The sequence below is a fragment of the Heterodontus francisci genome, chromosome 5 (genome assembly GCF_036365525.1).
Source record: "Heterodontus francisci isolate sHetFra1 chromosome 5, sHetFra1.hap1, whole genome shotgun sequence".
NCBI classification, from domain to species: domain Eukaryota; kingdom Metazoa; phylum Chordata; class Chondrichthyes; order Heterodontiformes; family Heterodontidae; genus Heterodontus; species Heterodontus francisci.
This window is the reverse complement of record NC_090375.1, coordinates 37,831,623-37,855,719: the sequence shown is the minus strand read 5'-3', so window position 1 is coordinate 37,855,719 and position 24,097 is coordinate 37,831,623. Positions and strand designations below refer to the sequence as shown.

General features: G+C 41.5%; 1 protein-coding gene across 2 annotated transcripts in view; it reads left to right on the top strand.

Moving 5' to 3' along the window:
- The window catches only part of tsnare1 (T-SNARE Domain Containing 1), a 943,563-nt gene that overhangs the window by 748,269 nt on the left and 171,197 nt on the right, over positions 1-24,097 (top strand). For both annotated transcript variants that reach the window (XM_068031353.1, XM_068031352.1), the window contains one exon: positions 16,884-17,072. In XM_068031353.1, coding sequence (XP_067887454.1) covers positions 16,884-17,072 — 189 coding nt within the window. The remainder of the gene's footprint in view (positions 1-16,883; positions 17,073-24,097) is intronic.

Below are 24,097 nucleotides of genomic sequence, written 5' to 3'. Positions count from 1 at the left end.
AGGTGAAACAATATTTATTCTGGTGTTTCAGAAGAACATTAATGATCCCATGACACTATTGCATGTAAAACAAGAAGTCCCCTCAGGATCCTGGCCAATGTATCCAAGCCACTAAAATATGTTAACCAGTCATTCATGTCCTGTCTGTTGATGGCAGCCTACAATATCTTCACTCCCCATTCATAAAATTCCTCATTCATCCATATAGATCATATTTTACTCAGATATTCAAAAAAGGTTGCAAATTGTAATAACCATTTTAAGAAATGGAATTAAACCTAAAACATCTGTCATTTTAGTTTGTCGTTCCCCATGCTGTTGCAATGATTATTGTTTGAGAGAGGTTGAAGAACATATTTTGTCTGAGTCCTATTAGGCAATGTTTTATCTCTAGAAACATTGGCATTTTACAGCAAAGTGGCAAAACTGATGGTGATTTATTTGCCGTAGTAATTCATCGCCGAGCAGGTGAGAAAGAGCCCTTTCGAGCACTTTCTTATTTGCAGCTGCATTAGGTGCAACTTTGTTGACTACTTGAATCACCTGTGGATTACTAATGCAGACAGTATGGGAAGTCTGGAAAACTAATTGCTACAAGCAGCTGGAAAATTACAGCATTCAGTGCAGTGGCATTTAAAAATCAATTGTCCAATCAATACAAATTTGACTGTACTTGTGTATATGTAAATCATTCAGTGACATGTTTCTGTACTCACTATACACAGAAACATAGAAATTTTAGTGCAAAAGGAAGCTTGCTTAGGTGCGTGGCAAAGTTAGGATGATATAAACCGCCTGAAACAGGACATACATAGGCTAGCAGAATGGGCAGACAGGTGGCAGATGGAATTTAATACAAACAAGTATGAGGTGATGCCTTTTGAGAGCAGGAAAAGGGAGAGGCATGTATACTTAAAGACACAGTTCTGAAGAGTGTGAAGGCACAGAGAGACCTGGGGGTGCATGTGCATCCATCTTTGAAGGTGGCAGGACATATTGGGAGGGTGGTTCGCAAAGCATATGGGATCTTGGGCTTCATAAATAGAGGCATAGAGTACAAAAGCAGGGAGGTTATGCTGAACATTTATAAAGCTCTGGTTAAGCTCCAACTGGAGTCTTGCACCAGTTCTGGTCGACACACTTTAGGAAGAATGTGAGGGTACTTTAGAGGGTGCAGAGAAGATTTACCAGAAAGGTTCCAGGGATGGGGGATTTTAGTTACAAGGTTAGGTTAGAAAAGCTGGTGGTGTCCTCCTTAGAACAAAGGAAATTGAAGGGAGTTTGATAGAGGTGTACAAGATTATGACAGGTTCAGATAAGTTAGACAAGGAAAAACTGTTCCGCTTAACTGATAGTACAAGGACTAGGGGACACAGACTGAAGGGTTTGGGCAGGAGGTGCAGGGGGAATGTGAGGGAGAACTTTTTTACGCAGCTGGTGGTAATGATCTGGAACTTACTGCCCACAAGGGTGATGGAAGCAGAGAAAATCAATAATTTCAAAAGGAAATTGGATGGGCACTTGAAGGAAATAAACGTGCAGGGCTGGAGGGATTAAGGGAGGGAGTGAAATTGACTGGATTTCTCTGTGGAGAGCCAGCATGGACTTGATGGACTGAATGGCCTCCTTCTGTGCTGTAAATGGCTCTTTGACTCTATTTGGCTCTTCTATAACCTAATTGGCTCCCCATTGAGCAACACCTTGATTTGAAAATTCTCATCCTTGATTTCAAATCTTTCCATGGCCTCACTTCTTTCTATGTTTGTAATCTCCTCCCACCCTCTAACCCTCTGAGATATCTGCACTCCTCCAATTCAGCCTCTTGAACATCCCCGATTTTAATCACTCACACATTTGTGGAAGTCTCTTCAGCTGCCACGGCCCTAAGCACGGATATTCTAGCCCTATGCCTCCCCACCTGTCTTTCCTCCTCCTTAAGATGCTCCTGTTTGGCGAAGCTTTTACTCATCTGCCCTAATATTTCCTTAAGTACCTCAGTGCCAAATTTTGCATTTGTAATGCTGCTGTGAAGCACTTTAAGGCATTTTATTATATAAAAGGCACTATATAAATACAACTTGTAGTTGTTGTTCATGCCTATGTGGAAATTTACTCCACTCATTTTACAGACTCATTTCAATCTTGGCCCCCAAACAAATCCCATTTTCCTCCTATTTTTCCTATATGCTTTTATGTTATTTAACTATTTGTCCAGGTACCTCAAGCATCACATCTCAAATGTTGCACTTTCTGTGTCTCGTTTTCTTGCATGAACATTTCTGTGTCACACTTGCGCTTGATTGGGTCAGAATGTATTTATAAAGCACTGACAAATCACAACTAAATGTGCATGTTCCTACAGCTTGCAATAGAACAACATAGAACATAGAACAGTACAGCACAGTACAGGGAGCGGAAATGACCAAACAGGAATTTACAAAACTAGGAAATAAAAATGAGCACTTTCAAGCAGATATCAATAGCAAAGAGTGAGAGTAAAACAAAATGAAAATGCTTGAAACAGTTTTTGAAAGTCATTATAACAGGCTTTGATTTGACAGTAACACAACATAGTCATATAAACAAGATTCGTAAGTAGAGAATTTGCATTTATAAAATACTGTCCATGACTTCAGGATGTGCCAACACATTTCACAGCCAATGAAATAATTTTGAAGCGTAGTTGTAGTTGTAATATAGGGAAATGCAGGCAGCCACATTTGTGCACAGCAAGATCCCACAATCAGCAACGTGATAAAGGATCTGATAATCCTGTTTTGATGACATTAGTTGATCGATAAATGTTGGACAGTGCACTGGAAGAACTCTCAAGTTGTTCTTCACAAAGTGTCATGGAGTCCTTTTGTCTGTGAATTCTGTGATTCCATCCAAGAAGGTGAAAGGGGCTTCAGTTTAATATTTCATTCAAATGATGGTTGAGACGTTAAACTATTAGTAATGTAACAAACATATGGAAAAAAGCACAATTGACAAACACAGTCAACTTAGCCAGAAACTGAGCCACTCCCGCTTTGCCACCATAACTTCACCAAATGTGTGGCGGCGACCCTATTTGCACCACATTTCCAGAAAAGTTACAGTAACGGAGCAGCTCCAAGAAAATTCCATGCTCTTGTTTTTCTTGGTTGTCATCTTTCCAGTGGAAACAGATCATGTTATTTTGATTTGGAATACACTGTCTGAGAGGGTGGAACAGATTCAATAGTAACTTTCAAAAGGGAATTGAATAAATACTTGAAGGAGAGAAAATTGCAGGGCTATGGAGAAAGAGCAGGAGAGTGGTACTAATTTGATAGTTTTTTCAAAGAGTCGGCACAGGCACAAAATGACCTTGATCTGGGCTCCAGGATTCTATGATTTATCTTTTGCACACTTTCTTCTGCCTCCTCTTCCCACAACACAGTCTTTTGTTGGAGAATAGTTCTCTGGCCATTTGCCTCCAGCACCTTTGCCAAGTAGTCATTCTTCATGTCTCAGCCTCAACAGGGAGTGTTGGGCCTGTATTCTCTGGAGTTTAGAAGAATGAGAGGCGATCTTATAGAAACTTACAAAATTCTTAAAGGGATAGACAGGGTAGATGCAGAAAGGATGTTTCCCCTGGCTGTGGGATCAAGAACTGGGGTCACAATCTCAGAATAAAAGGCAAGCCATGATGAAGAGGAACTTTGTTACTCAGAGGGTGGTGAATCTTTGGAATTATCTGTCTCAGAGGTGGTGGAAGCACAGTCACTGAGTAAGTTCAAGATAGAGATCCATAGATTTCTAGTTGCTAATGACATCAAGGGATATGGAGATAGTGCTGGAATATGGCATTGATCTAGAATGGCAGAGTGGGCTTGAAGGGTTGAATGGCCTACTCCTGCTCCTATGTTCCTATGAGTGTAGATATTTTGCTCATATAAAAATATAGGCACCACAGACGCACATTTTTCCAACATTGAGTAGCCGGTAGGAATGGGAAACCTGACTAATTTCCTCCTCCCCATGGGCTGAGAATAATTACTAACCAGGTATCACTATACCAGCTACAAACAGCTTATTATAGGCCAGGGAACCAAACTCATATCTTGTTGGTCTTGTGTGGATCTCTTCCAGATTGGCAGTGCACTTACACCAGTTAAGCCATAGAGGGAGTGCTTGCCCTCTTATCATGGACCTCTCTGTTCCTCTTGTTTCAACACTCATATGTCCTCATGAGTACAATGTCCAGTGACGTATAGGATTGTCTTTTCAGTCCATCTGCATAATTTTAGCAGTAATTGATTTAGTGTGCTACCGAAAGCAGCAATTACATTAGTTCAACGTAGGAAACAATGAACTAAACTTATATAGACCTAAAACTAACAATGTATCTTAACCCTGCAACTAGACATTTATTCTTTCCTTTCCCCATCCCCAAATATGACTGTACCTCTCTTAACGGGACTGTTTCATGCTGCTTTGTGGTTTTGCAACTCCCAGCAAATGCCTGATATTTCAAAAGGTTGCCACTTTGCAATTAAGCTTTGTGAGTGTCGATAGCATATTTACGTATATGTATTGGGTATTACAGCTGACTTCATCCATATCCTTGCCCAACATCTGCACACAGAGAGAATCACTGGACAGCAATCAAGAATAGTAAACGTGGCTAATTTTTGTCCTATCCCAAGTCAAGGGGCCTATGGCACCTTAATGCTAACTCATCCCAAATCAGGGACCAAATCTAGAACTACCTATTCAGTGCACACTTGGTTGAATAATTAACCACCAAGCCATTCAGGAAGCTTGTGTGGCATTTAGAATCTCTTTTAAAAATATCTTTCTGAAATATCCAAATTGATCTGTCGTCCAGTTTGGATATGTAAGTTATTCAATCACAGTTCCACATTAGCAAACTGTCCTGGGAGAAGGTACAAAGAAGCTGCAATTAATGAATTTTCCTATTTATTTACTATTTTTCTTGAAGTATAGGTTGTTAGAAGATACATTTATTTATGAATAGGTGCTCAATCAATGAATCAGAATCAATAAGGTTCCAGAGACGTTACGGTTAAGCATTCACAGGTTTAAAAGTATACAGATGTGCAGTAGTAATTAAGCAGATATAAAATCATGTAATAGTTATGGTCACACATGCTAATTGTGGGATTCAACATGTTACAATTCTGAGCACAGTATTCAGATTGATCAAATCTTGGATCCAAATTTTTGTTATAATTTACTATGTTTTATACCTTTAATTTCTTATCTAAATCAAGACAAGTCATATCTACATGACAGAAACAAGCCATTTGGCTCAATTGGTCCCCACCAGTGTTTATACTCCACATGAGCCTCCTATGCTCTTTTTATCTAACCGTGTTAACATATCCTTCTAGTCTTTTCTGCCTTGTGTTTATCTAGCTTCACGTTAAATGAAACCATACTATTCTCCTCAACTACTCCTTGTGGTAGCACATTCCACATTCTTAATGCTCTATGGGTAAAGAAGTTTCTCATGAATTCCCTATTTGATTTATGAGTGACTATCTTATATTTATGGCCTCTAGTTTTGTTCCCCAAAAATGGAACCATTTCTCCACATCTACCTGATCAAACCCTTTTATTGTCTTAAATCCCTCTATTTGGTCACCTCTCGGCCTTCTCTTTTGTTCAAGCTTTCCTGATAGTCATAACCTCTCAGTTTTGATATCATCCTCCTCTTAACACCCAAATATTTCCTCTCTGTAGTCCTTGAACATGTTGTCACCTCCCAACTTCATGCCTGACTTTCCCAGAACTCCATGTTTGAATCCCTCCAATCAGTCCGGCCACAGTACTGAAATAACTCTTATCAAAGTCATAAATGACATCCTATTTGACCTTGCAAAGATAAACTGTCCTTTCCTGTCCTTCTCAACCTGTCTGCAGCCTTTGACACGGTTGACCGCACCATCCTCCTTCAACATCTCTTTCTTGTCATCCAGCTGGGTGGGACTGCTCTCACCTGATTCAGATCGTACCTATTTTAATCGTATCCAGAGTATCACTTGCAATAGCTTCTCTTCCTGCTCCCGCATCATTACCTCTGGTGTCCCCCGAAGGATCTATCCTTGAACCCTTCCTTTTTCTCATCTACATGTTGCCCCTCAGCGACATTATCCAATAACACAGCTGTTTTCACACGTACGTTGACAATACCCAGCTCTGCCTCACCACCATCTCTCTCGACTCCTCCACTGTTGCAAAATTATCAGACTGCTTATCCAACATCTGGTACTGGATGAGCAGAGACTTGTTCCAATTAAATATTGGTAAGACTGAAGCCATTGTTTTCAGTCCTCACTCCAAGCGCTGCTCCCTAGCTACTGACTTCATCCCTCTCCCCGGGAATAATCTGAGATTAAGCCAGTCCATTCGCAACTTTGTTGTCATGTTTCACCCGATATGAGCATCCAAACACACATTTGCAGCGTCGCTAAGACCGCATATTTCCATCTCCGTAACATGTAAGATTGTAGAATTTTCAGCAAAAATTGTGTTCAGCGCAACTCAGGTTTCCAATATCTTTTGTGCTAGTTTAAAAAGCAAGACGTCAGCCCTGCCCACAAATCTGGCCTTGCACCCAAAGTGAATTAGGTACCATTGGGAGCTTCTGCTTAACTGCGCTCATCTGCAGGCCTCTGAGGAGGCGCCAACAATTAAGCAGTATCTTTTGGGTGCAAGAACACTAATAGTTACATTTTGAATGTTTTTTTTATTAGGGAGCTTGGACTACTGTACCTCAATCTGGCTAGAATGTAGTTTTGTATATCTTAACGCATTTTCAGTAATTTAAAATTGGGTTACTCACAGGTAGTGGATTGACACTGTGATATAAAATGGTTACCTTTTACTCCCAAACATGTCAAGGAGTATTTTTAAGGCAAAATTGTTTTTTTAAAAATATGTTAAAACACCATTGCATTGGTTCATGGAAGGGCGGCGCAGTGGTTAGCACTGCAGCCTCACAGCTGCAGGGACCCGGGTTCGATTCTGGGTACTGCCTGTGTGGAGTTTGCAAGTTCTCCCTGTGTCTGCGTGGGTTTTCTCCGGGTGCTCCGGTTTCCTCCCACAAGCCAAAAGACTTGCAGGTTGGTAGGTAAATTGGCCATTATAAATTGTCACTAGTATAGGTAGGTGGTAGGGAAATATAGGGACAGGTGGGGATGTTTGGTAGGAATATGGGATTAGTGTAGGATTAGTATAAATGGGTGGTTGATGGTCGGCACAGACTCGGTGGGCCGAAGGGCCTGTTTCAGTGCTGTATCTCTAATCTAATCATAATCTAATCATTTCATATTTGGCGATTTGCAAATGAGTTTGAGTGAACACTCGACAGTGAGTGTGGGGGGGGGGGGGGTGGGAAGCACAGGGAGAAAGCACTTTTCAAAACTAGCGCAATTTTGGGTCTAATTTGCGCTGAAACTGCCAACTGCTCCCAAAGTGAAAACTCTCCCCGATAATCAAGGATGGAACTTACTGAAGGAGCATTGCATTGTTGGATGTGTCGTCTTTCAGGTGAGTCATTAAACCCAAGGCCCTGTCTGCTCTCTCAGGTGGATGTAAAGATCCCATGGCACTGTTCAAAGAGAAACAGGGGAGTTTCCCTGCTGTCTTGGCCAAATTCATCCCACAACCAACATCTAAAACACATTATCCCGTCATTTATTTTCATTGCTGTATCTGGGACCACCCTGTGCACAATTCAGTTGCCACATTTCCTACATTACGACAGTGACTATACTTCAAAAGTACTTTGTTGGCTGTAAACTGCTTTGAGGTATCATAAGGTCATGAAAAGCACTATCGAAGTAAAAGTCTTTCTTTTCTTCTCAAGCATTCTTTTCCTTTATTCAAAGTTATTCAAAGAATCAAAGAAAGGTAGAAAGTCATTCAAAGCATTGTGTCCGTGCTGGCTGCTTTGGTGCAGCAATCTAAAACCCATCCCGATGTGCTGCTTTCTCCTCACAGCCCTGTATCTTCCTATGCTTCAAATATGTATCCAGTTTTCCATTGAAAGAGGCAAATGTCTCTGCCTTAGCCACTCTCCGTGGCAAAGCATTTTGTGCTCCAACATCCTTCAATGTTGTTACGAACAGGTGAGAAAGGTGTCTAGGGGTCTTTTACTGTCTTCACCTGGTCTTATTGTAAACAGGGTTTAATTTTAAACACACTGTGTTTTGAGCTCCCCCCTTGGTGAATCCTTGTTCACCACTTTCCAATTATAAGGCAATGAAATGAGCACACCAGGTTTTCTTAGGTTTAAAGAAGAAAAGTGAAATCTACTAAACCTTAAACTTGAACTCTAATACGGTTAACAACTACAGGTATACAACATGGCAATGCTAGCATGCACATGTGATACACACATACAAATAGGGACAGAAAAGAGCAGAAGAAACATAAAATGGAGAGGTTTGAGGCAGTCTATGAAGAGGGTTTTTTTTTTATTGTGCTTTGAACTTGCTGTAGGGTCCTTGATTGTAAGTGGTCTTGCTTTTCATTGGGCCCCAGTATTCTTCTTAAACCTTATTCATTGAATGGGACTTTTCTCTCTTGGGGTTCCTATGTCTTCAATGGTTTCTGAAGCTGGTGAGTGCGAGATGAGAGCAGACAGGAGAGAGGTCTTTTCCAGTCCAGGGGCAAACAGCTTTCTGATTTCAAGTTCCTTGTTGGAAGTTCAAATTCAAAAACTTCAACAGTCAGTTAGTCATGTGACCCAAACCAGTCTGACCACATCTGCTTGTGTTTTCGGCCATCTTAGCAGTTAACCTGGAATGCTAGCCTTTCCACCTTCAATGTCTGGTAATCAAAAGTCCACTGTGGATTAAGTTGGAGCAGGGAATAGCCCCTTTGTCCTTTGAAGTAATGTCTGTTGATATGCTAATATCTCTCTCCCCAGCCAAAGTCTCCAATTGTTTTTTAAAGCAAGTTCTTTCTTCACCAACAACAGTCCAAAATCAATGTTCATGTGGCAAAATTAATTTTCCTCATACTTGGCGGATGGGGGCTTGCCTGACAATGCAAAGACATTTCTTCTCATTTCTTTTCTCACACTCTTGATGACAATTATGAATTGATGAGCCCTTGTCACTGACACCCTCCGTTCAACCGGAAAATATAGATTTTCTCTATTAATTCAGGAAAAAACCTCCATCATGATAAAAAATCTCTGTTAAATCTGCTTATTACAGCTACCTGTATGGATCCATTTGCGTGCACCAGAAAGGTGGCTGACCTCAAGTTAAAACATGATTTCTCGGAATACAGTGGAAGCTGTTAGTATTGATTTATTCCAATGCAAAATAGATAGATTGCTTTCAGAAAATAATATTTTGGGAAACACCATGTGAGTAAGGTGATAAGTGTAGTATGCATGGGAGAAACCAATGACTTTGTACCTATGATTCCAAAAGCTCTCCAGCACTGGGGCTTTCTTTGTGTCATGTCTGGATCTGTTGGAGAATAATTGGTTGAGATGGATTGCTATAATTAGTTAATAGCTCCATTATCATTGTATCATGTGACTACCAGGATGGCAAAATACAAAGTAGATGGGCCTTGGTCTTTCTTTCGTCTCAGTTCCTACACTTATATGTTAAGCAGAACAACTCCAACCCGGCCACTTGCTTAGCAATAACCTGCTCAGTGATGCTCAGTTTGGGTTCCGCCAGGGCGACTTGGCTCCTGACCTCATTACAGCCTTGGTTCAAACGTGGACAAAAGAGCTGAACTCAAGAGGTGAGGTGAGTGTGGCTGCCCTTGACAACAAGGCAGCCTTTGACCGAGCATGGCATCAAGGAGCCCTAGCATAACTGAAGTCAATGGGAATCAGGGGGAAAACCCTCCGCTGGTTGGAGTCATACTTAGCGCAATTGAAGATGGTTGTGGTTGTTGGAGGTCAATCACCTGAGCTCCAGGACGTCACTGCAGGAGTTCCTCAGGGTAGTGTCCTAGGCCCAACCATCTTCAGCTGCTTCATCAATGACCTTTCTTCAATCATAAGGTCAGAAGTGGGGATGTTCGCTGATGATTGCACAATGTTCAGCACCATTTGTGACTCCTCAGTTACTGAAGCAGTCCGTGTAGAAATGCAGCGAGACTTGGACAATATCCAGGCTTGGGCTGATAAGTGGTAAGTAACATTCGTGCCACACAAGTGCCAGGCAATGACCATCTCCAACAAGAGAGAATCTAACCATCTCCCCATGACATTCAATGGCATTACCATCGCTGAATCCCCCACTATCAACATCCTAGGGGCTACCATTGACCATAAACTGAACTGGAGTAGCCATGTAAATACCGTGGCTACAAGAGCAGGTCAGAAGCTAGGAATCCTGAGGCGAGTAACTCACCTCCTGTCCACCATCTACAAGGCACAAGACAGGAGTGTGATGGTATGCTCTCCACTTGCCTGGATGGGTGCAGCTCCAACAACACTCAAGAAGCTCGACACCATCCAGGACAAAGCAGCCCGTTTGATTGGCGCCCCATCTACAAACATTCACTCCCTCCACCATTGATGCACAGTGGCAGCAGTGTATACCATCTGCAAGATGCACTGCAGCAACGCACCAAGTCTCCTTAGACAGCACCTTCCAAACCCGCAACCTCTACCAATCAGAAGGACAAGGGCAGCAAATGCATGGGAACACCACCACCTGCAAGTTCCCTTCCAAGTCACATACCATCCTGACTTGGAACTATATCGCCGTTCTTTCACTGTCGCTGGGTCAAAATCCTGGAATTCCCTTCTTAATAGCACTGTGGGTGTACCTACCCCACATGGACTGCAGCCGTTCAAGAAAGCAGCTCACAACCACCTTCTCAAGGGCAATTAGGGATGGGCAATAAATGCTGACCTGGCCAGCGACGCCCACATCCCATGAATGAATAAAAAAAAAATAGATGTGTTGCCCCGAGAGATCATTTTGCCTTCTGTCTCCCAGGATCTGGTCAGCATCGAGCATTTTTAAAGGAATGTGAAATTCTTTCCCTGCCCCACTTTTCCCCTTTCTCCTGTGCTCGACAGTGCACACAGGGAATGTGACCTCACTAGCAAAATGACCACCACCAGTCTGTATTTAAAAAAAATGTATATCTAATTCACAGGTTAGTGTTTTGTTTTATTGTTTGGTTGTTTCTGTTTGACCTGCAAAACATCACAAATAATTTTGTTTTTGGAAGTAACATCAGCATTTCTATCTGCTAATTTGGATGCCGATTAAAACAGTAAGAGACATGTCCGGTACATCATAGATTGCATTCAGTAAAGAACAACCCCACTTGGGTCTGTCCATGGAGTTAAACATTACTTGCACCCAATCTGTCAGCATTCGAATCTACTTCATTGAGCCATACAGTAACGAAGGAGGCCATTCAGCACGTTGAACCTGTGCCGCACCCCTGCTCTTTCCCTGCAACATGCAAATTTCTCCTCCTGAATTATATATTCCATTGCCTTTTGAAAGTTCCAATTGAATCTGCTTCCACCATGCTTTCAGGCATTGAATTCTAGATTGCAACCCGCAGTTGACATCTTTGACAAATGGAGCTACTTACTTGGATTTGAAGAAAGTGTTTGGTAAAGTACCATCTAATACTACCAGCTACTTGTAGGAAAGTCTACGTCAGACCAGTGGGAGTCATTCAGAAAGGAAATATTGAGAGTTCAGGGCCAACATGTACCCGTAAAGGTGACGGGGAGGACCAACATGTCCAGGGAACCCTGGATGTCAAGGGATATAGAGGATTGGATCAGGAAAAAAAAGGAGGCTTATGGCAGATTCAGAGAGCTGAAAACAGTGGCGGCACTAGAGGAGTATGGAAAGTGTAGGGGGGTTTACTTAAAAAAGTAGTTAGGAGAGCAAAGAGGGCGCCTGAAAAAACATTGGTGGACAAGATAAATGAAAATCCAAAGGCAACTTATATGTATATTAAGGGCAAGAGGATAACCAGGGAAAGAGTAAGGCCCATTAGGGACCAAAGTGGCAATGTGTGTGTGGAGCCCGGAGGACGTAGCTGAGGTTTTGAATGATTACTTTTCATCAGTGTTCACTATGGAGAAGGACGATATCAGTATAGAGATCAGGGAGGGGGATTGTGATAGACTTGAACAAATTAGCATAGAAAGGGAGGAGGTATTAATGGTTTTCGTGGACTTAAAAGTGGATAAATCCCCAGGCCCATATGCGATGTATCCCAGGCTGCTATGTGAGTCAAGGGAGGAGATAGCAGGGACTCAGACACAAATTTTCAAATCCTCTCTGGCAACAGAAGAGGTGCCAGAGGACTGGAGGACAACAAATGTGGTATCATTATTCAAGAAGGGTATTAGGGATAAACCAGGTAATTACAGACCAGTGAGTCTAACGTCAGTGGTAGGGAATCTATTGGAAAAAAAACTCTGAGGGACAGGATTAATATCCACTTGGAGAGGCAGGGATTAATCAAGGAAAGTCAGCATGGCTTTGTCAGGGGGAGATCATGTCTAACAAATTTGATTGAATTTTACGAGGAGGTGACGAGGTGTGATAATGGGAATAAAGCAGTTGATGTAGTCTACATGGACTTCAGTAAGGTTTTTGATAAGGTCCCGCATAGGAGATTGGTCAAGAAAGTAAGAGCCCATGGGATCCAGGGCAATTTGGCAAATTGGATCCAAAATTGGCTTAGTGGCAGGAGGCAAAGGGTGATGGTCGAGGGTTGTTTTTGCGATTGGAAGCCTGTGAGCATTGGTGTACCACAGGGATCAGTGCTGGTACCCTTGCTGTTTGTGGTGTACATTAATGATTTAGGCGAGAATACAGGAGGTATGATCAGTAAGTTCGCAGATGACATGAAAATTGGTGGTGTCGTAAATAGTGAGGAGGAAAGCCTGAGATTACAGGATGATGTAGATGGGCTGGTAAAATGGGCAGGGCAGTGGCAGATGGAACTTAATCCTGAGAAGTGTGAAGTGATGCATTTTGGTAGGACTAACAAGGCAAGGGAATATACATTGGATGGTAGGACCCTAGGAAGTACAGAGGTGTACTTGTCTGTGGATCACTGAAGGCAGTAGCACAGTTAGTTAAGGTAGTTCAGAAGGCATATGGGATACTTGTCTTTATTAGCGGAGGAATAGAATATAAGAGGTTATGATGGAGCTGTATAAAATGCTAGTTAGGCCACAGCTGGAGAACTGTGTACATTTCTGGTCACCACACTATTGGAAGGATGTGATTGCACTAGAAAGGGTGCAGAGGAGATTCACCAGGATGTTACCTGGGCTGGAGCATTTCAACTATGAAGAGAGACTGGATAGGCTAGAGTTGTGTTCCTTAGAGCAGAGAAAGCTGAGGGGGAGCCTGATTGAGGTATACAAAATTATGAGGGGCATAGATAGGGAAACTGTTTCCCTTCGTGGAGATGTCAATAACCAGGGGGCATATATTTAAGCTAAGGGGCAGGAGGTTTAGAGGGGATTTGAGGGGAAAAAAAATTTACCCAGAGGGTGGTTGGAATCTGGAACACGCTGCCTGAAGGGGTGGTAGAGGCAGGTACCCTCACAACATTTAAGAAGTATTTAGATCAGCACTTGAAATGCCATAACATACAAAGCTCCGGGCCAAGTCTGGAAAATGGGTTTAGAATAGATAGGTCCTTGATGGCCGGCACGGACACGCTGGGCCGAAGGGCCTGTTTCTGTGCTTTATGACTCAATTACTGTGATTACCACATAAAAGGTTGGTTAACAAAATTGAGGCTCATGGAATATGAGGGTCAGTATCCAATTGGATAAAAAAATTGGCTTATTGAAAGAAAACAGCAAGTTGTGGTAAATGGTTGCTTTTCAGACTGGAGGATGGTAGACAGTTGTGTTCCCCAAGGGTCAGTGCTAGGACCACTGCTTTTTTTGAATTGTATAAATTACTTGGATCTTGGAATATAGAGTAGACTTTCAAAATTTGCCAAGGATATCAAACTTAGAGGAGTGGCAGTGAGGATGATATGAATCGCCTGCAACAGGACATGGATAGGCCACCAGAATGGGCAGGCACGTGGCAGATGGAATTTAATACAGACAAGTGTGAAGTGATGCATTTTGGCAGAAGGGATAGGGTGAGGCAATGTAGTCTTAATGGTGCAGTTCTAAAGAGGGTCCAGGAACAGAGGGACCTCTGGTTGCATCGATCTTTGAAGGTGGCAGGACAGATTGAGAGACTGGTTAACAAAACAAATGGGAACGTGGGCTTCATAAATAGAGGCATAGAGTACAAAAGCAGGTAAATTATGCTGAACCTTTATAAAGCTCTGATTGAGCCCCAACTAGAGTATTGAATCCAGTTCTGGTAATCACACTTGAGGAAGAATGTGAAGGTCCTTGAGAGGGGGAAAAAGAACATAAGAACTAGGAGCAGGAGTAGGTAATTCAGCCCCTTGAGCCTGCTCCGCCATTCAGTACGATCATGGCTGATCTCATCTTGGCCTCAACTCCACTTTCCTGCCCGTTCTCCATAACCCTTCAACCCTTTACGAATTAAAAATTTGTCTATCTCCTCAAATTTATTCAATGTCCCGGCATCCACTGCATTCTGGGACAGTGAATTCCACAGAGTCATGACCCTTTGAGAGAACTAATTTCTCCTCATCTCTGTTTTAAATCTGCTACCCCTTATCCTAAAACTATGACCTCTTGTTCTAGATTGCCCCACCAGAGGAAACATCCTCTCTACGTCTACTTTGCCAATCCCCTTAATCATCTTATATACCTCAATTAGATTTAATTTTTTTTATTTAGAGATACAGCACTGAAACAGGCCCTTTGGCCCACTGCGTCTGTGCCGACCAACAACCACCCATTTGTACTAATGGTACATTAACCCCATATTCTCTACCACATCCCCACCATTCTCCTACCACCTACCGACACTAGGGGCAATTTACAGTGGCCAATTTACCTATCAACCTGCAAGTCTTTGGCTGTGGGAGGAAACCGGAGCACCCAGCGGAAACCCACGCAGACACAGGGAGAACTTGCAAACTCCACACAGGCAGTACCCAGAACTGAACCAGGGTCGCTGGAGCTGTGAGGCTGCAGTGCTAACCACTGCGCCACTGGGCTGCCCAGATCTCCTCTCATTCTTCTAAACACTGGAGAGTAAAGGCCTAAACTGCTCCAGGGTTCCAGGGCTGGGGGACTTTAGTTACAAGGTTAGGTTGGAAAAACTGGGTTTGTTCTCCCTGGAGCAAAGGAGATTGAGCAGAGATTTGATAGAGGCGTACAAGATTATGACAGGCTTAGATAAGTTAGACAAGAAAAAACTTTTCCTATTAACTGATGGTGCAAGGACTAGGGGACACGGATTGAAGGTTTTGGGCAAGCGATGCAGGGGAATGTGAGGAAGAACTTTTTTGCGCAGCGAGTGGTAATGACCTGGATCTCACTGCCCCCAAGGGTGGTGGAAACAGAGACGATTAATGATTTCAAAAGGAAATTGGATGGAAATTTGAAAGAAATAAACTTGCAGGGCTATAGGGATCGAGCGGGGGAGTGGGACTCAATGGGCCGAATGTCTTGGTTCTATGACTCTTGTTTATTAATGTTAATTCTGCAACACACTTGGAAGAAGCAGGGGTCAGAAATGGACCGAAATAACTTTAGCCTTTATTCTCCAATGCATGCCCTACTGGAAATCACAAATTTCATCCTATAGTCTTTGCAGAGCAAAAACTATCTCCATTTATCTTTTTGACACTTGCACATTGTGGTTCGTCCCATGTTTTTGGATTTTTGACCTTATTTTCTTCACAGAAAGAATATTGGGACTGAGTAAAGTATAAATCTTGTATTTTAAAACAAAGTGAATTGAACACTTTAGTTTTTAAAAAGGGCAGCATACCCTGCAGGCATTGAAAATGTATGTGCTTTACAGAGTAAAGACAGACAGATCTGTTTGTAGAATGTTGCACCTCACTGTCTTTTTCAAACTGATACATTGTGGATCAGTTGTTTGATGCTAGGTGCATTAAAGAGAATTGCCCTCATTCATTTTGAGACCAGTAACAAATGTTTTCTTTGTACTGGTGGAAGGAGAGGTAGCTGTGTATTTTTTTATTGACAAGCCAACTGGGAAATCATTAACAGGAAGTAAGTCAACATCACAGTCCTTTCCCTGCTGTGAAGACAGAGAAAAGGACAAAGGGACACATCGGCAGACTGATTGTGCTTGCGTAGGGATTGTGAGGTGGCAGGCCTGGAGCTCTGAAATGGACTCTGAAATGCAACTACAGTTGCAGTTAGAAGTTATCCAGAAAGTGAAGGCATTGTCAAAAATAAGTATATCATCCCATAATAAAGAAATGCTTTATTATTTTTCCTCATTTTTCGATGAGGGTTAACGGACGTAAATGGAATTTCCTTTGATGGTTACTCTGCACGTTCCCTTGCTGTCCATAAAATAAAGCAGCTTAACGGTTCATCTCTGGCCTTGTTTCATTTAGGGTTTTAGTCCACCGAAGTGCACATATGTGAAAGACACAATCTACAGTTCACACCCTTGGGGAGTCCTATTGTTACACCCCTGCATTATATTAAGATACAGTTGGATCTGCTCAAATCAGGTGCCCTTTTGAATGTAAGATGCTTGGAATGCTTTTGGAAGTACCCAACACTGCTGTACCAGCCAAACCAGGTGAGACCCGAAACCTGTAACAACAATGATCAAAAAACTTACTTCTTTATAAGCGATGGGATTATGCTATTTTAAAGGTTTTGATTAGTCATTATGGCAATGAAAAGGGCATTTGTTGCAAGGTTCTGTCATTATTTAAGATTGAAACTAAAAGATGATATGGAATTCTCCTTATTGCAGATTGCCAAGAATCCCTTTACAGAGATCAGTGATGAGGACGAGTTCCTTGGCAGAGGGTCCAGCAAATGGCAAACCGCGGTTGAAGCTTCGGATCCGGCTGAAGTCCAGAGCCAGGCTTTCCTTTCCGAGGTCACAGAGGATGAAGTGGAATCTGTAAAACAAAGAGAGGAGGCAATATTACAGATTGAGGTAAGCAATCACCTCTGAGACTATTTGTCACTGTTGGCTAATGCAGGATTTTCATCTTACAAATGTCATAGCCACGTCCAACCTGAGATAGGGCAAGGAGTGGACTGATGGCTTATGCTCTGAGATTTGCAATGCACTTATTGAAAGTGCATTGAAAGCATTAATGACCTTCACATCCTGAGACATAGAGGTCAGCAGGGAGACATGGACTAACCTTCCAAATGTCAGTCTCTGAGCAGACTTTTTAACCCTACCCTCCCGGAGGAAACAAGATGGGTGGATGATTAATATGCACATGGGATTTCCTCAATGAATTCTTGACAGCTTCACACCAACCCTGATTTTAACCAGCTCCTCTGAGCAGGTGGCAAAGGCACCTTCAGGGTACTTGTTTAAATATGCAGATTGGTGTCTGCTGGCATCATCAGGCCCCAGTTGCAATTTTAACTCTGGTTTGAGCAGAGAGACTGCTGTGCCAGAAGACAGTGAGAAGACAAACTGGGACCAGGAGATGCCATTTAAAGAAAGTTGAGGTCTCCCCTCCCTCAAGGCTTTCCCTCCCCCCTCCCTCCACCTACCCACCCTTCCCTTCGGCAAGACATTCCCAAAAAAAGCCTCCTTATGACTTGCCTTCTCACTGATGAATGGTGCTGGCAGCTTCCTGCTTCCCCAATCTGCCACTCCTGCTCTGCGAGTCAGCTGACGTTTTCTACCCGTTTCAGCGGGCAGCGAACTGGTAAATTAACCAGGGCCTCACGTTGCTAACATCAGGCAGGTTTGCTGCTCACCCCTCTCCCTCCCACCTGAATCCCATTCCCAGTTAAAATTCCTACCTCAGTGTGCAGTTTATGTTAGAGAAATTTCTTGGCACTTCAGGCTACCCTTAAACAGAATCTGCAGAATTTGTTTGTAAGATTACATGGTGACAAATGTATGGCAAGTCTTCAAATATAGTGCCACTCTCCCCAGCTGATATCACACAGACCATCATCATATTTAGACACAGTCCAGGCTTTTATTATGAAAAATGCACAGAAAATCTTTTTTTTAGTTGACAGTATAGTAAGAGGAAGCAAGTGTTAAATGGGTGTGTGGTACCATGAACTGATAAATGATGTGGACATTATAACATTATAAAGCTGATAAACTGACACAACAACAATGACAGTATGACAACTGCAACAACAATTTGCATTTATATAGAGCAGTAAAACGTACCAAGGCACTTCACAGGAGTGTAATCAGGTATAATCACCAGCAGCAAAATCATGGATTATGATTACTTCATGACTGAATTTAATTTTGATGCAGTGCTTTTGTAAAATATGGCTATTTGACACATGTATACCTTGAAAGGATTTTTAAATAGTTTGTTCCTACCTTTATAAAGCTTTTAAGGTACAGCGTAGGGACCCCTATGACATTGATTTAATTAATCTATACTTCAACAAATTATATGGACATGATTAGAAATACCTTTTGGTTTCTTCTGTTGTGCTGTTAGAAACTGAAATGCTTCATTTTGATGCATTCCTTTGCTTTGCACCTTTCTTGGTGATGTTGCTTTATCTGGGACCACTGAATGGAAAAATCAGGTCAAGAGGAAATGATGAGGAAATGTCTAGGTTCATGTTGATGAAGTAGCTCTTGGGCATTTGGCATCAGCCATTTAAATACTCATTGATGCTGCATGGCTTGGCAGCAAAACTCTGACAGAGATTAGAAGAGACATAGTGGGTTTCCTCTGTGCATTATGCATGGTATGGCATGTTTATAGTGTCACTGCACAAAGCATACAGACAGTGCTTTCCTAAGTATCCTTGACTGTAGCCTTGATAAATATTAGGACCGCACTATTATATCATTTTTTGTTCTAATCCAAAGATACAGAGTGCTTTTTGGTGTAAAGTATCATTTTGTTGCTTCTGCCTGTCAACATCATCTTTCTCTCAATTTTGTATACTGCTACAGAGACATTTGGATGAATCATTAAACTGAGGCCCATCTGCCCTCTCAGATGCCTTAAAAGATTTTATGAGAGCTCTCCGGTTTCCGCACCATCACTTTTTCCTTAACTAATGGCACCATTAATAGATTGCCTGGTCATGTTCTCCTTGCAGGATATGAGAGCTTGCTGTGTGCAAATTGGCTGCTGGATTTCCCTACAATGCAACAGTCATTCCATTTCAAAAGTACTCCATTGGCTGTGAAGTGCTTTGGAACATCCTAAGGTTGTTATAGGCTTTATATAAATGTAAGACCTTTCATTACTGTACCGTTGCTCCTAGGAACTTCCCTTTCTTAAGCCTCTTCACTCCAAACTTGTCAGCCTACACATTCTTCCACCTCTCTGCATTCTCACCATTTTGAAAACAAAAATAATCACATTGTTTCATACTCTAGCTCACTCTTCCTTAGCATCTTAAAACTAAAGCAATCTTTACCTCAATCAATCCTCCAACTTCCTCCAATCTACAAGCTTGATGTCACCTAATCTATGCTATTTGCTTTGTTTGTCTATTCTTTTCAATCTTGACAGTGTCCAACACTTTCAATTTTTACTTCAGTTCCTCAATAATACAAATAAATAAATTCTGGTTCAAATCAAAAATTCATCAGAAGAATAACTTAAAATGATAATCCCATTAACTCAATCTGTTAACTATTGGGTCTGTTTAAAAATCTCTCCCAAAGAATTGTGTTTACAATATTTTTCTCCTTCTGTTGATCAACTAGTTCCTTCACTATCTTGGTTTAAAACGTAAATGCTGATGACATTAAGAGGAAAATTATGTTGAAGGACTTAATCAACCCTGTAGCATCAGTAATTTAATTTAAATTCAGTGGAAATGCAAGCCTTGGAATTAGGCTGTGTGATCATTGTGTTTATACTAGATTCCTTGATCCAGTATTTTAACATAGACAGGTTTACTTATGCAGTAAAATCGCAGAGAGAAAAAGTTCATACATTAAGCGCTATGTTGCAACCTATAGTTAATAAGTCAGTGATTATACCACTTTTAACCATGAGAGTGTTAAATTCTTTTTATTTGCATTGTCTGCCTCACTAACCAATTCTCCCAAATAATGTCATCAGTGTTTGCTATTTAAATATTTAAAGCTGTTGAACAAAATAAAACTCAAAATGGAATAGGCTCTAAATTGAGAGAGACATGATGATATTTAAGTCAAAGCAGAGAGAAATATATCAGACGTAACTGCAAACAATGACCTGCATCTATATAGTGCTTTTAAGGTTGTAAAAAGGAAATAATATTGAGACGGAGAATGAAGAAGATGAGTGAAATAGAATTGGCAACTAAATGGCGTAAGAGAAATGAGAGTGAACAGTTTTTCTTCTTTGACTAGAGCTTCAAGAAAGTATTGAACATTGAAGTCAATAAACAGCAGACTGAGCGTAAGGGCATGATAACTACTTCGGTACCTCTTGGCAAGGCAGGAGAACATTTAACCAGGTTCCCTGATGCTGACCTCACCCTGCTTGCCCTGAGGACAGAAATGAGAGTAGAATTGGGCCGAACTACAGTCCCCTCCATGGTGAAATGGTCTAGCTTGCACACAAAGAAAATTGAAGCAGTATGGTTACTATCTGTCTCACAGCTTAGTGCTTTTGGCTGTTTGCAGTGGAGACTACGCAAAGGCAAAATGGAAAGCATGGAGTATTGAACCACAACACCCAGAATCATGCATCTGCAGATTGGGTGCACCAGACTGTGCATGATGGTTGAATTTTTTTTAAAATTGTTTCATGGGATGTGGGCGACGCTGGCCCTAATTGCCCATGAGAAGGTGGTGGCGAGCTTTCTTCTTGAACCGCTGCAGTCCATGTGGGGTAGGTACACCCACAATGCTGTTAGGAAGGGAGTTCCAAGATTTTGACCCAGTAACAGTGAAGGAACGGCGATATAGTTCCAAGTCAGAATGGTGTGTGGCTTGGAGGGGAACATGCAGGTGGTGGTGTTCCCATGCATTTGCTGCCCTTGTCCTTCTAGGTGGTAGAGGTCGCGGGTTTGGAAGATGCTGTCTGAGTAGCCCTTTCAATCAACATGAGCAATTGCAACTCATTTTTAAGCTGGGTCACATCAGTGAAATTTGCTCTTTACAGATTAACAAAAGATATTTATCCAGTATCAACATCCTGCTGATAGATTAAACTGTTAAATTAAATATAGCTATTATTGGTTTCTAATTTTTGCACCAGTAAGTGTTTATCCTAATACCAGTCAAGCACAACTGATTTGTTGTCATCAGTTATTGTATCACAAGGAGGAAGATCACAACCAACTTTGTACACATGAGCAGCACTGTCTCATTATAATAGATATTGATCAGAGATTTGCAGAATAATGCCAGTACTCTGACAACTAGACTGAAGCATGGAGAGGACTGATTGCAGCCCTTGCCTTTTTCTCACGATCTAAAAACAGGAAAGGTCATTAATTCAGTATGACCTTCCAGTCACTAATCAGCCTATCCTTCTGTAAGCAAGTTTTCGTTTGATAAATCGCTTAATTAGCAATCTGTGGCAGTCTAGAAGTTATTGACCAACAACTCAGTCCTAATATTTGAACTGGCAGGCTAGGCACAGCAAATACACTTCAGTAACTTTGCAAAGCAATTAGAAGAAACAAAAAAAGACAGAAAATGCTGGAAATACTCAGCAGGTCAGGCAGCATCTGTTCTAATGAAAGGTCACAGACCAGCAACGTTAATTCTGTTTCTCTCTCCACAGATGCTACCTGACCTGCTGAATATTTCTGGCATTTTCTGTTTTTATTTCAGATTTCCAGCATCTACAGTATTTTGCTTTTGCAAAAAAAAGAAAGACTTGCATTTATATAGCACCTTTCGTGACCTCAGGATCCAAAACACTTTATAGCCAATGAAGTGCTTTTGAATTGTTGTCACTGATGTTGGAAACATGGCAGCCAATTTGTGCACAGCAAGCTCTCACAAACAGCAAATTGATAGTGACATCCTTCCTAATAATCTAACAGGTGATTTGAAGGATCTGTAGATCTAACCCTTTTTCAGGGTGCTTGTTATGATCTTCCATGTAACTTGTGCAGTGAACCTCATTATTCACCTCAATTGTTAATGGGTTTCTGACCCATTAATGAAGGTTTGAAACGGAATTTTTTTTTTAAAAGTACTCAAAAATAAATCTGATACATGTATAATACAGTCTGTCTTTTGTCCTAGACTTTTTTTAAAATGCCAAGTTTTTTTTAATGATTTAAGAGAGAGAGCGAGGAGACAGTGATCGGGAGAGGGAGGGTCAATGATCAGGAGTTGGATGGGGCAGCAATCATGACTGGGAAAGAGCAGTGATCGGGAGAGTGGGCAGCATTCATTGCCCCACCCCTAATTGCCCTTAATTGTCTGTTAATAGGCCACTTAAGGGCCTCAATTGGGCTCTGGGTGGGAAGGCCATCATCGGCCCATCCTGTCCCAAGACGATTGCTTGGACCTCTGCGCCCCCACACATCGCGATTCTCCGTGCCCCCGCCATCCAACCCCACCTCAGGAGCCACACAAAATCCAGCCCAGTGAGTGCGCTTCCTTCATCTGCCCTATTGGACATTTAGGTTCCCATTTTGAGCCTGAAAAATGATAACAGTGCCATCGAATGTCTAGATTGATGTGTTTACATTTAATTGGATCCATATAATAAATCTTAGTTGGTGGTGGGAGGATATACAGAGAATGTGCAAAAAGGACATGTGAGGCATAATACATGTAATCATATGTTTGGCCTATTGGTGGCCAATGAAGATATGGCCAGTCACGTAAATCAGATGTAGATCAGATTCCATGGCTTTTGTTCATATATTCCATTGACACCATTCAGGAATTAAAGAGAAAATGCTTACCCTACATTACAATAGTGACTACACTTCAATATTACTTCATTGGCTCTAAAGTGCTTTGAGATTTCTGGTGGTCGTGAAAGGTGTTATATAAATGAGAGTGTTGTTTTTAAAAGTTCAATGTAAATTGCTGTACAGCTTGTGGAGGGATTCAATGACGGTACTGTTCATATTTTGCTTTCTTGCTGCCATCTGTCCCCATTTGTAACGCCATTGCCATGAAATATGAAGATTAGTATCTGGAGATGACTTTTCCATTTGTTAGAAAGTATGGTAATCAGATGGCTTAGATATAACATTTCAGTATTTCATATTCTGTTTTTTCCTTGGGGCAGTTATGTAACACGATGCTTTCAAGTGAGAAAGGACAACAAAGAATAGTAGCTGACTTTGATCATTTTTATGACTCCTAACTTGAAATTGATCACCACGAAAAAACTGTTCACATGGTGAATGAGAAATGTCATCTAAATTCAATAGGCTCAGACAGGCCATTTTGTCAACACCACCAGCCTGTTGTGTTGATTCATGTCATAATGTTGCTACTACTTCAGAATTTACATTCCTGAAAGTGCGTTTGAGTTTACTTCCATTTTTGCATGGGTCTGCAATAAATACTCAGAGAAAGAAAGGTCCATCTTGCATTTTAAGCTCATATACATAATTCATTGGAAAATAGCTAACCTCTTTCAGGGAACTTCTGTTCTTTCTCAAATCACATCAAGGGTATTTGTTACATTACCAGCTGCTTAGTTTTAAACAAAATATGACACCAAGCCACATAAGGACAGATTAGGACAGTTGACCAAAAGCTTTTTCAAAGAGGTACATTGTATGGAGAATCTTAAAGAAGGAGAGAGAGCGAGAGGCAAAGAGGTTTAAGGAGGGAATTTCAGAGCTAAGGGCCGAGGCAGCTGAAAACACAGTTGCTACAAGAAACAAGTACTGCTGTGTAGGTACTTCAACCATTTAGATATTGCAGTCCAAAGACGAGTTTCATTATTGGCTTTATAATCTTATTTGCTATAGTACTTGTTGATTGATTGCCTTTATTTTTTTTAATAACACTTCTTGTTCAGTTCACTTATGGAGTATTTTTGCCATTAATTTTCAGCTCCCTATTTTCCATTTGTG